The 12,892-nt window shown below is 44.2% G+C and overlaps 1 protein-coding gene across 6 annotated transcripts in view; it reads left to right on the forward strand.

The window, feature by feature from the left end:
* Positions 1-2,074: 2,074 nt before the first annotated feature.
* Positions 2,075-12,892, forward strand: part of CAMK2D (calcium/calmodulin dependent protein kinase II delta) — a 157,263-nt gene continuing 146,445 nt past the window's right edge. For 3 of the 6 annotated variants that reach the window (XM_068402620.1, XM_068402623.1, XM_068402621.1), the window contains exons 1-2: positions 2,287-2,736; positions 3,630-3,724. In XM_068402620.1, the coding sequence (XP_068258721.1) occupies positions 2,669-2,736; positions 3,630-3,724 (163 nt within the window). In that variant the 5' untranslated portion in view covers positions 2,287-2,668. Of the gene's footprint in view, positions 2,166-2,286; positions 2,737-3,629; positions 3,725-12,892 lie in introns of those variants that run through there. The other 3 variants (XM_068402622.1, XM_068402624.1, XM_068402619.1) reach the window with 2 other exon arrangements.

Consider the following 12,892-nt stretch of genomic DNA (forward strand, 5'->3'; position numbering starts at 1 on the left):
CCTTCTTGGACTATTTTTTTTATTTCCAGATTGGGAAATGGGAAAAAAAAAAGGCTTTTTTTTTTTTTTTAACATTTTAGTTTGGATCATGCATCCTTATGGCGTCATTAAAACCACCACAAAAACAACAGCAAGAAAGGGAAGTTAATTGACTTTAATAATTTCTTCTGAACATTTTTTTATTAAAATATAAATGCACAGCACAGTACTAACAGGTACTTGTTGTCAGAATATACTATTAGGAAAAAATTACATGGGACAGGGGAATATGTTTAATTTTTGAATGCCTATGTATAGATAAGGAACCCAGCAGACCTGCCCCCCTAAATACGATCATCAGACCACTCTGGGGTTTCAGTACTGCTGATTGCATTATTTATGCAGATCTATACAAAATTATGCACAACTCAGGTTATATTTTTATTAAAGGGAACTAAAAAATGTTCCTGTTCTGAATACTTTCTAATATACCTTCCCTTCACTGGTCTGAGAATAGGTTCGTTCTTGCTTCGATGCAAATTTGCTGGTCTAAACTGAAATATCCTCCAGCCTTTTTGCACTCGCGCTGCTGCACGTAACATTTCCCTGGAGAGGAACTCACGGAGTAAACACTTTGTACTTGCTCACAAGTTTCAACAGCTTCCTTCGCTGCCACCTTTATGCCATGAATTTAGTGTATTTGTACGAGGTGCAGCTGCCTCATCCAGGGGAAAATTACCCTCGTACACCGGCTTACACACTCACATTGTATGCACACAGGCATTTTAGGGAAGAGTTGGCAGTTTTTTAAGTCTCCCTACAAGATCACAGCTCTGGATCCTGATTCTAGAAACTCCGGAGCTTTAAAAGAAACCTTTGTGGATGTATTTCGTATGCGTGTCTTCTCACGTATCAAAATAAGGATTTAGATGCTTTAGGCTGCCTGCTTCCACTCAAGCTACATGCTGCCTTTTATAGTGAAGCTCTAGCTGTACCGCAGACATCCTCAATGCTTTAAATGTTTGAAGCGCTGCACAGATGTTCGTTTAACTCATTACTTATCTCACCACCGCTTGGTTGATCAGAAAGGAATAAAAGCAAAAGTTTACTATTACATTTGATCTCCATCACTGCCCGTGTGCTCTGTGCTTTGTGTTCTCAACCCTTCCCGTCTATCTGCACCATTCCTATCTCCTGGCGGTGCCAGCTTTGGTGCCCACGGTGCTCCCTTTGCAGCACCGATGTCTCAACGTCTCCTCAAAGCTATGGCCAACACCTACGCCTTGATGTTCTTCCGAGCTGCCGGCACCTCCAGCGACTTCCACTGCCAGCCATTCCCCTTTCGCTGCTCCTACACTTGATCTCTCAGGCTGGATGCCCCCGGATTCGGGGTGACCAACTGCGACGGCTGGTTTGAAGGAGCTGGGCACAGCAATGAGCTGAGGGATCACAGAATGGTTAAGGGTTGGAAGGGACTCTGGAGATCATCTAGTCCAACCCCCTGCCAAAGCACGTTCACCCAGAGCATGTTGCACAGGGTCGCGTCCAGGTGGGTTTTGAGTATCTCCAGAGAAGGAGACTCCACACCTGCCCTGAGCAGCCTGGGCCAGGGCTCTGGCACCCTCGACGTAAAGCTTTTCCTCACTGCACAGATACCGGCTTCATTCCGTACGACCCCAACCGAGCCGTGAGATACCGACTGCCGTGATGGACGGTCGGTGAGGAGCGGGGCCCTCCGGTACCGCGCGGCACGAACAGCCCTCGCTCCTCTCCCCGCATCGCCCACCCGGCGAGGCCGCGCGCTGCCACCCCCCGCGCGACGGAGCCCCCGCGCCTCGACGGGCGGCCGCCGTCCCCTCGGGTAAGCACCACCGGAGAGCGCGGCCCCGCGCCCCCGCGCAGGCGCGGCCCCCCCCTCCCCGTGCGGGGGCAGGGCCGCTCTGACGCCACGGGGCGGGGCACCCCCATCGGTGCCGCCCCCGCCGCGGCAGCCCCCGGTCTCTCCCGCCCCCCCCCAGCCGTTCCGTGCCGGGCGGTTGGTGACGTCAGGCGGTCGCCGAGGAACGGGGCGCAGGTGCATCCGTTTCCTCAGGGCGCGAGCGCCTCCCGCCGCCGTCCCCGGTGCGGAGAGGAGGGGTCCTTCCCCCCCCGCTCTCCCCGGTGCAGCGCGGGTCCCCGGCCGCAGTGTGAGAGTCCCCTCGCTACCGCGTCCCCGACGGGCGGGGCGGGGAGGGACAGAGCCGCGACGGGGCGGCCGCGGGCGGGGTCGCTAGGGGGAGGCACGGCACCGGGAGAGCGGGCAGAGGCGCGGCGGCCCCGCCGGTTGGCAGTCGCCGCCGGGGGAGGGGGGAAGGCGGAGGCAGCCGTCTCGTCGCGTCCCCCCCCGCCCCACTCCGGTTTTGCTTTCCGTTTCGGCGCCCGCTCCCCCGGCGGGGCTGTGGGAAGAGAAAGGGAGCGGCTGACTTTATTTATTTATTTGTTTGTTTCCCTAAAGGGCGGGGGCGAGGGGAGGGGAGACCGGAGACCTGCGCGGAGACCAGCTGGCGGAGGCAGCCCCGTCACGAGAGGCGGCGGCAGGCGGCAGGAGGAGGAGGAGGAGAAGCCGGCGCGGAGCCTCGCCTCGCCGCTCCTCCGCCGTCACCGCCTCGCCGTCCCTGGCCGCCGGAGGTGCCGGCGGCCGTCCGTCCTCATGATGGCCTCAACCGCCACCTGTACCCGGTTCACCGACGAGTATCAGCTCTTCGAGGAGCTCGGGAAGTAAGGACGGAGCCCGCCGGGCGCGCCCCGCCGTTGGGGCTCGGGGCTGGGGAGCCGGGGTTGCCGGGGTGGGAAGGCACCGTCGGCGCTGAGGGCTCCGTGCGTGAGCCCCGGTGGGGGGGTGCCGCGACCGGGGGCCGCTTCACCGATGATGAAAAGCCCGGCGGGGCACGGGCCAGCGGCGGGGAGCGCCCCGGCTGCAGCCCTACACCCGGGCGTTATTTGCGGGGTTATTTGTGGGATCGGGCTCCGCGCCCGCCCTTTCCCTAGGGTATGTACGGCACCGGGGGCGGCGAGAGGCTCTGGGCGGGCGGCGGGGAACTGCCCTCGGCCTCCCGACGCGGCAGCTGCCGTGTGGTTATTTATTAATTTTTATTATTTTTGGGGGGGGGGCTCGGTCAGTGAGGGGCTGGCGAGTGGGGGGGGCTCCGTCGGTGCGGGGCTGGGGGGAGGCTCGGTCGGTGAGGGGCTGTGGGGGGCACTCGGTCTGTGAGGGGCGGGTGGTGCGGAGCGCCCCCCAGCGGCGGGGCGGGATGCAGCGCGAGGCCGGGGCCGGCGCCTCTCAGCCGCGGTCGCCATTTTGGCGGGCGGCGGGGGGCCGGTGTCACCGGGGAGGGGACAGGGACAGGGCCAGGGCCACCGCCCTCTGCCCTCACCGTGTGTGCCCAGGTGACAGTCGGGGATGGGTTCGGTCATTCGGCTTGTCCCGGCGCCCCAGACCAGAGTTTGGTGAATAAAATCACTGCTGGGCCGGCACTCTCTGAAACCCCCTTTTTTTTCCCCAATTCTGCCGCCATCGCACCTCTCCCCGAAGCCCCTCAGAACCCTCCCGCCGGTAATGGCAGTGACCTGCTTCAGTCAGGCTGACACTTGGTCCCTTTCTTGGTTTCCAGAGGGGCGTTCTCCGTCGTGAGGCGATGCATGAAAATCACCACAGGACAAGAGTACGCTGCCAAAATCATCAACACCAAAAAGCTGTCGGCTAGGGGTGGGTATAGCTTAACCTCCTATTTATGATGCCTCCTTCCCCATTTTTTGCATTCTTGTGGTACGCTTAAAAAATAGTAAAAATAGCTAAATGATTTAATACATTTCTTAATACTTTTTTTTCCAATTTCCTTTTTTTTTTTTTTCATTTCTGTGGTGCTTGGGGTTTTTTTTCTATGTTAAATGTTTCATGGATTGACTGTGTGCAGGCCTGAGGTTGCTGTAAAGCGTTCCAAGAAAAGATGTACCAATACTAAAACACTTCAACATAACAAAGCATTTTCATTTTTGTATTTAAATAACTTTGACTACCAGCTCGCAAGCATTTTGCAAGCCGATTTTTTTGGGGAAGGTTGGGAAATAATAAGTTTCCATTATAGCTTTTATTTTAAATGTTATAGTGTTACTGAATTCTGTGTTTCCATTGCATTGAACATGAACATCAAGGCCTGGCTATGATTACATGAGAAAAAAGCATACTTCTACCTGCTAGTAAACTTAATTATGAGAAGAAAATGATGTTAAGGAAGAAAATTACTATTTTATGAACTAATCATTTGTGAAGCGAGTCATTCTGATGACGTGATGAACTGGTTTACTGTTACAACCCAACTGTAATACCTGCTGTACAGCTTGTTTATGCTTTCTGTGGGATTCGTATATTTCCTAGATCCTTTCAGTATGGGTGGATATGTCTTTATGATTAATTTGGGGTAAATATACACTTACTGTGGGTTACTGTTGTCAAAAGCAAGCCCTAATGGTGATATGTCAATTGCTCGTTAAGTCTAAGTCAGAGTGCTTGTGCTAGGATGTCAGGGAATACAGATTATTCTCCGTTAATGTTACCTGGGTTTTGATATGAATTTGTGCTGTGGTGAAGAACGTGTGAGTGAATAAGCAGACAATGTCAGAGTGTAAACCTGGTTCTGGCCTGGTTTGCTTGTGACGCGAAGGAATTGCTGCAGGTAAACAGCAGTTTGAATTAATTCATGAAATTTAAACATAAAATATTACATATGACATTATGGCATTTGTGACATGATCTAGGTAATCCTGCTCTGGCAGGGGGATTGGACTAGATGATCTTCCGAGGTCCCTTCCAATCCCTAACATTCTGTGATTCTGTGATGTGCTGGTAACGTGCTGCTCTCTGATAATACTCTTGTTTTCAACTGATGAAAGTTGTGTGAAAATCAACTTTTTACCTTTTGCTGAACTTTAGTCTTCATACTCTCACTCCATGATTTGTTTTCCTTTATTTTTCAAAAGATATGTAAATTTCAAATACTCCTTTGTAGAGTTAACAGATTTAAAAGGAGAGAAGTTAAGAAAAAGGTAATATTTGAGATAAAATATTTTCACAAGTTTGCTTAAAACAGATCTTCCTTTTTTCTTTTGCTGGCATAGTAATGTGATCTGTTAAATCATGATGCTTAAAATAAACCACCACATTCTGTGTGATTTCATAGATCTAAGTACCTTTCAATGTGAGAAGCTATAGCAAGAGCAGCACCGGGTGACTTAATGTGCCGTGGGTTTTACATATGATGGGATAAATCTTGAAATGCTAGGCTAAATTAATAAAAACTTTTTATTCCTCAGAAATCATCATTTGGAACGTAATATATTTCAGGCTTTAATTTTTGTACTTCTTTGACTGTTTGTGCAGGACCAAGCTGGCCCTTGGTGTAGTCCATTAGTGAGTGGAAGCATATTTGGGAGAATTTGACCTATAAGATGGAATGAGGCAAAATTCACACTGATATTTTTCTATAGGTTTAGCGTGTAAGCCTGTAAAAGGGTTACACTTCAAAGCTGGACCGTGAAATATCCTTTCTTATCAGAACACACGTGATGCTGTGTCTGTGAATGCAGGGCATGTGTTTCCATCTCTGTTTTCAGAGATCCCATAACTATTTGAGGTGGTTTTTTATTTACTTGTTTTTTTATGGTGTTTGTTTTGGTTTGTAGCTCTTTGAAATGTACTAAACAGCTTTTGAAATATACTAAACAGTAGATTTCACCTGTTTAGTGAATTCACCACCTCTCTAAACAGCAAGGTGCTTAGGGAAATCTTCAGATTGTTATTAGGCAGTTCTTTAATTGCAGAAAGGTGCACTTTAATTGCACTTGTGGTGGAAAAACTAAACATGAAAAAGCCTCAAACTGTGGTACTTTCTCCTGGCTGATAATAGGTGTGCAGCTTATAATTAAGATACTGTTTTTCAAACCTTAGTTGTAAGTTTCATTCTACTGACATCTGAACTGCTTTATGATGAGGTAGTAGTTCACTTTTGTGTTTCATACTTTCAATGCCAGTTACAATGTAAATCTAAAGGACTGTTTGTTGGGTCTGCTTCATCTGTGAGCAGAGTTAGGGGTTCTTGGCTTGGAAATGTGTATCCCTTGTGCAGTGCCTGGCTCTCTGGAAGTGTTACAAGGACAATGTCACATTTGGGCCTTCTTGCTTGCAAGATTGAAGAAGAGCAGTTTCTATGTATGATATGGAGGAGTCAAGACTAAATAAAACTTCCTTAAGGTAGCTTTGGAATTAAAATCTGGTCACAGACTTATGCCGGTGAAGATGTGTTTTCATCAGTTTCCTTGTATAGTTACAGGGAAATTTCAGACTAATTGCGTGTGTGCAGAGGCTTTGGGTTTAATTGGGAGGGGAAAGGAAGATATGCCCCCTCTTCTAGCAGAAGTAACCTTTGTGCTTTTGAGTTGGTGATCAGTTATTTATATCTGCTACGCTCTCATTTACAAAGTGTAGTCCAAAATATAATAAAAACACTTAAAAAGAATTTATTATTTTAAGAAGTTGACTTTATGTGTCAGTTCCAATTCCATGTTTTTCTGATTTTAGTAATAGAAATAATAAATATTTGCAATTTAAATCTCTTTATTTCAGTATAGCAAAAACACTTTTGCTTATTAGAATAACATATTCTCTTCTTAAACTGCTCTTAAGCTGTGCTTAAGTTCTGAGCTTTGACTTGGCATTTGCTGAGTTAGCTTAAGTATTAAGTTGATACTAGAATATGAACAGCTAGTTTTGTATCAATAGAGTATGTTCTAGACAAACTTGCACAATTTGATTATGCTGTTGATTTTTAAAAAGGGAAAAAAAAGGTATGTAACCTACCCCTCTAAAATTAAGTGCAACAGTGAACAAGCACACAAAAAACTAAGAATAAAGTGAAGAATGTATGTTTGGTGCTTCTGGGTTCTGTAGCATTTCGTCTGATGAAGTCGTTGGGGTTTTCTTATTATTCAGTTTCTAAAATGTGCTGGTTTGGGCTTCTCTGTGGTGTTTTTCTTGTGTTGAAAGCAACGTAGATAGAAGTGAACTTCTGTGAGGTGACTTGACTTTTCCCCTGTCTGTTCCAAATACCAAATAATTAACAAACCCTCTTTTTCTTTTTGTCATTATCTGTGCATCTTTTATCTTATTGTTCGAGTCTTCTGGCGTTGATCCAAATTGATTTCATATGAACAGATCCCATTTTCTTAACAGATTTGGGTCTCATTTTCTGACAAAAAAAAAAAATTAGACAACTGTTTGCTTCTCTGATGGTACTTGAAAAGATCAGTTACTAATGTATTTTCATTGAGTGTAATTTTAGCTGATAACTCATACTGACATTTTCTCTGCAGTGGCCAAAGCACTGTGTCTTCGATGGCAATTTGCTGGCATCTGTGGGCAGGTGGTGATGTTCCAGTCCATTTTCTTTTCTAGGGTGCTTTTGTACATACTGCCTAGACACACCCCTCCCAGCCCTGGGATTGCTGCAGCAGAAATACGAACAGCTTTGTTTATGGGCATACATGTTATTAAGAGTAACATAAGGATCAGCTGGAGGTTATCACTGCTTTGTCCGCTGCTCTCGTGAGCTTTCAGGGACCAGCCATTCCATTAGCTTCAGTGAGCTTTTGAGCTTTAAGCCTTGGAGGCTTCACTGGTTATTTTTCTTCCTTCTTAGCAGGAAATTTCCCACAGCTTTTTTAGCATCTTCCTGTTCTTCAAAGAAGAGAGTATTTCCGATGAGCTTGTGACTGCAGATGCAAGGCATAGCCAGAGGTGGCTGAGACCGATTGCACTTCCAGGCAACAAGCTCTGATGGGTGAGGAGGCTGAAAACCCCACCCTTTGGAAGAGCATTTTAGTGGCAGTATTGAGTAATCTTAACCGTGGGAGAGTGTTTCTATGTCGAAAGCTGTGCAAGTAGAGCACCTCATGATCCCTAAAGTGATTTAAAGTACATTAGGGAGATGAATGAAATGTGAAGCATATAGGGTAGTATTTTTCAGCGTAGTTTTTCATGAGACAAATGTTTCTGTTGTGTCACTAGACCAACATTTTGTTTAGTCAGGTAGCCTGTGTCAGCCAGTGCCAGATGTTTTACAGAAAGGCAAGCTCTAAGAAGGCTTCCTCTACTCCATAGGAGGAGAAAATAATTGTTCCTAATCTAGCTAAAGATCTTAATATCTGAAGCACCCATTTACCTGTGCAAGTTTATTATAACACGTAAGTTTTTAATGCTAATTTCTGTTCTTAGATACACATTAAATTATTCCCACACATAGAGTATTATCCTTCAGAGCGTTTAGTTGCCAGTGAAGCAGGTTTTGTCTTTGTGAGGACAAGAATTAAGCTTGGGATTTTAGCTGTTTTCTTCAGTCTCTTGCTGTAGTCTCTTTCTCAGGATACTTACCTGTCGAGAAGCTTCCCTCCATGTGTTTGGAATGCTTTTAAAAATATTTTTCCATAGTATGTAAGAAGGCTTACCTGCTAACACATGGTTGCCCTTTCAAAATGTTTGTGTCCTTCAGCTTAGTCACACAGAATCACACAGAATCAGTTATAGCATTCTTTTCAGTTTGACATAGATGTTGTGATTTAACATGGATACTGTTGCATATTTATCTGCAAGTATTTGTTTCAATTGCAAATCACCATAAATTAGCAGGCTGCTGGTTCTATCAGTGTTAAAATTGAGTCCACTCAGTCCATTCACAGAGTAGTAGAGAGCACTCAAGAGTTATTTAAACTACAACAGTTTTTTGGTTAGGTGCTCTGCTTTGAAGGTTTGGAGCTTTTGTTATATTTTGGTTTTAGTGAAAATCTGAAGAGCTTTCAAATACCAGTGAGAATGAGGACGTTGAAACTCATTGTGATTAGGGCTGGTTGGTAATCATTTATTCTGACGGTTTAAACTAGGTTCGAAGTTATTTTTCCTGGCAGTTCACAGTTAAATTATCCATAGCAAATAATACACGATTTCGATAATGCCCCTTCTGGTTTTCTTTGCAAAGGATTTATTTTCTTTCTCCGTTGTGACTGTTGTTGCTCTTACGAAGGGAGATGCTCTTTATTGCTCGTACACTGATGGGCCTTAAACAAATTACGTCAGAATTTGAAGATGCATGTATTGTTCTTGTTATCATTAAGCTTGTTGCTGGTGTTCGTTTACTGGAAGGGACGTACTAGAAGAAGTTAAAATCGTAGCACATGCTTTAACATTCCCACGTGGAGGATGGGGGAAAAGGAATTCAAGTATACTCTGCTGCTGTCCTTGTCACACACTTCAGAGGAATATCCTCGACATGTAGCTTCATAGATTGAAGTGATACTCTACAAACAGTGCTTAGAAGTTATCCTGAAAGCTTGTGGAAGTGTAGCCACTGATTGCAGTGGACGCATGACCCAAATCAAATATGTAAAATAACTCGAGGGAGGCATGGAGAATTGAAGAAGTGTTTGCATCATCTGTCATTTGAGTTTGACCAAGCTCAGTGGGAGGGGATGTATATAAGAGATGTTTTCCTGTCTGAACTCCAAGATTATTAAGCATGACTAAAATTATAAATTAGTTGGACGCATCAGTCCCTCTTGGGAGCTTCCCATTTTCTCTCATAGTGTTTCACCACTGCTTTGGCCTGGACCCCGTCTCCACTTTCAGATCTCTTCCACTGAAATGTTAACAACAAAGAGATTCTTGAGGACTTACTTGGCTACTGCTTTCCTGCCGTTTTCTGTCAGAAACTGCAAATTCTGGCACTGATGCGTGCTTCTATTTTGTGTGTTTGCTTACTGCAAACTCAAGACTTAACTGCCCATCTGAACAGCTCCACTTTCAGGAGTGAATAGACACAGGGGAAGATATGAGCTGAATACCTTTGCTCATCTTCCACATCTGCATTCTGACACTGAAATATGGATGTGTTCTTTTCCTCCTGGTCTGAGAGAAGTTGTTTTACTACTTACGTCCAAATCGTACTTCCAAATGAAAGCTTTTGGTCAGATACAAAAACAAGGAAGCAAGCACAATGGTAAACACTTTATTGTAGATTGGTTCTATCTGTTTGCACATAATACTGTACACAGAAAACACTGGTTTGTGGCTATTATAATCTGAAACCACAGGTCAGCTGAGGTGTTTAAGTGTCTTGCATCTGTCCTCACTGGCAGTAAGGTAGAAATATGCTTGTTTCTGGAAGAACCGAGACTTGAATTTCTGAGGGTTTGTTCTGCACCTAATTTCAAACTTCTCTCAGTCTTAAAACCTATCTAAAATAACAATGGTATTACAGTGTAAAAGTCCTACCGTATGTAGGTATAGATTTGTCCAAATACTAAAAATCATTTACTCACTTTCTCTGGTTGTGATTAGTGGTATGTGAAGTCATCTCTGTGGCTTTTATTTACTCTTGTTACAATTCCAAGGTCTGAGTTTGGATTTTTGGTTTGGTGGGGGTTTTTTGGGGTTGTTTTTTTCTTTTTTGAATGGTGACCATCGCTTGGAAGATAGGAGAAGGCTGTATTTTTTTTTTTTCATTTAATTGGGAAGTGTTTGATCTGAGCTATTGAAATAAGTGTTAGCTAAATATTTTGCTTTACAAATGCAAGTACTGCCAAAATAATGCTTTTCATGCGTCTGTCCTTCGTCTGACCTCCTGAGAAATGTAGGCCAGGGTGTTTCATTATGCCAGGGTCCAGCGTCCTCCTTCATATACATTTATTGCACATTTTTCAAATGCTTTGTAAGGATATTGTGGGGATTTTTAAAAGATTATGTGAAAAACATAACTTCCTCTGTTCATTGAAAAAGCTTAACAGAGAACAAAAACCTGACTTAAAGATGGTAGTTCCTTTTGTTTAATCCCTTATTAAAAATAATTATGCCTTGAATTTGAAGAAACATTTGCTGTGTTTTGGAGAGACACAGAAATCTAATCTGCCTGTTTGTTCCTTGTATGTGTTGAGCTCTGCGTATATCTTTGTGTGCATGTTTGTGCAAACTCCCTCTCTATTTAATCCTAATATTATGGGAAATGTCTTGTGCGTGGTATCAGAGAGAGTGGAGAATTTCTGTGACATTATTGTAGCATTTTCTTCCAGAGGACACAGTTGTGCTTTATGCAGTGTCATTTTCTTGATTGTTGTCAGCTTGTTCTGAAGTGCGTTGAGTTTCAGTTGTTTGAATTGGAAAACTCATTTTAAAGGTTTGCAGCCCTGTTAATTCCTGTTGCATCTCGTTGGAAGCTGCTGGATATATTCTGCTGAACTGAGAGTTTACTTAATTTCTCTTAATAATTCTTAACTCTTAATTTCTCTTTATTTAATTTTCTGTTGCTTCTATAGATGCCACTGGATAGAAGCACTAGCTGTAGCCAAGAGTAATATACTCAAAAGCTGGGGAGGGGAACTTACAAATTTGCAAAGATATGTTATCCCTGATGTAGCTTTTGCTCCAATCCAGGGCCTAATTAGTGGAAACTGAGAAGCATAAATTGTGCTACAGCATTTATTTATTTTTTTGTAATTAGGTTTTTTAAGTCTAGAGAATAATATGCTGACCAAGCTATTGTAGATAGGTCTATGCAACCGTTGGTTTAAGTTGCTTGTATTCCATAGAAAGGAGCTTTGCCTACCTGGTGAGTTGAGGTAGCTGCTATTAACGTGAATTCCTGACCTTTTGTAAGCAGCAAGTATTTCACAGGAAACTTGGAGAGTAAAACGTGCAGGCTTAATTTAAAAATTTACAAGACCAACCCCAAAACCTCTCAAAAGTAACAGAGTAGATTTTATTTAATAATGGAAGTGTGATGCTGTGAATGTTTGCGGATCAAGATGAAACATTTCATCTTGTGATGGAAGGCATTGTTTTTGATTCTTGCCACTAACCCAGAATTTATACACTGCTACAAGAAGCTAACATCGTGGTGAAGCTTTCCAAGAGAACTGTCTGGCATCCGTAAAAACAGAATTAATTCATGTCTTGGCAGTCACTTTCACCTTGAATGTAGAGCATGCTTGCTGAAAAAGTTCATGACTGGTCATGTGGTTTCTTTTGCTTGGTTACAGCCAAATCAGTCAATTGGGTTGTTAGTTGGACAGTCTCTCCTCCCATCCTAAATGTGCTGTGTAGGGAGTTGATTCTTTTTATGGTGCATCAGTTTTTACCCTGCCAACACGCAGTTGGCAGTGCTGGGGAAAGCATGGCTGCGGTTACATCCTACTGGATGTAGAACTTTACCCAAACCCATCTTTAGTAGGAGGTTATTATGTGCAGAATTAAAAACTTCAGAATCTGATATATAAGCAAAAAAAAAAAAAAAGATTGTAGGAACTCAATGTTTGCTGGATTGGATGAGCATGTGTGTGGATGGTGTAAGGTAGATTGAAGACTTTATCAAACCCTGATGGTAAAGTTAGTTCATGGTTGTTATGTGTACAGTCTGCAGGCGAGTATATAGCCCTTCTGAACCACTTGTCCAACCCTGTGCCCTCCAGCTGGCAGCTCTCCTTACCTGTGAAACTGTTAATTGGTTTGTATGGCATTATGGGCAATGCACTGGGTCACATGGCAGAAAGCAGCCTTCCACACGCCCTCCTTTCCCTGCACTACGATGAACACTGCCTTGCCCAACGAGGAAGATTAACAAACCTCGATGTTAGTGGAAAGGATAACACACCTCTGCTGTAAAATGTCATCATCTCAGCAAGTGAGAGGAAAAGAAACATAAACTTACAGCATCAAAGCTCGTATTTGTGGCAACCAATCTATTGCATGTGTTTTCAGGACTTTGTTCCTGATTTAATTATAGTCAGGAACTGCTTAGTTGTAAATTTTCCGTGATGTGAATGCGAGTGTTTCAGCAAG

The sequence above is a fragment of the Nyctibius grandis genome, chromosome 6 (assembly GCF_013368605.1).
Source record: "Nyctibius grandis isolate bNycGra1 chromosome 6, bNycGra1.pri, whole genome shotgun sequence".
Classification (NCBI taxonomy): domain Eukaryota; kingdom Metazoa; phylum Chordata; class Aves; order Nyctibiiformes; family Nyctibiidae; genus Nyctibius; species Nyctibius grandis.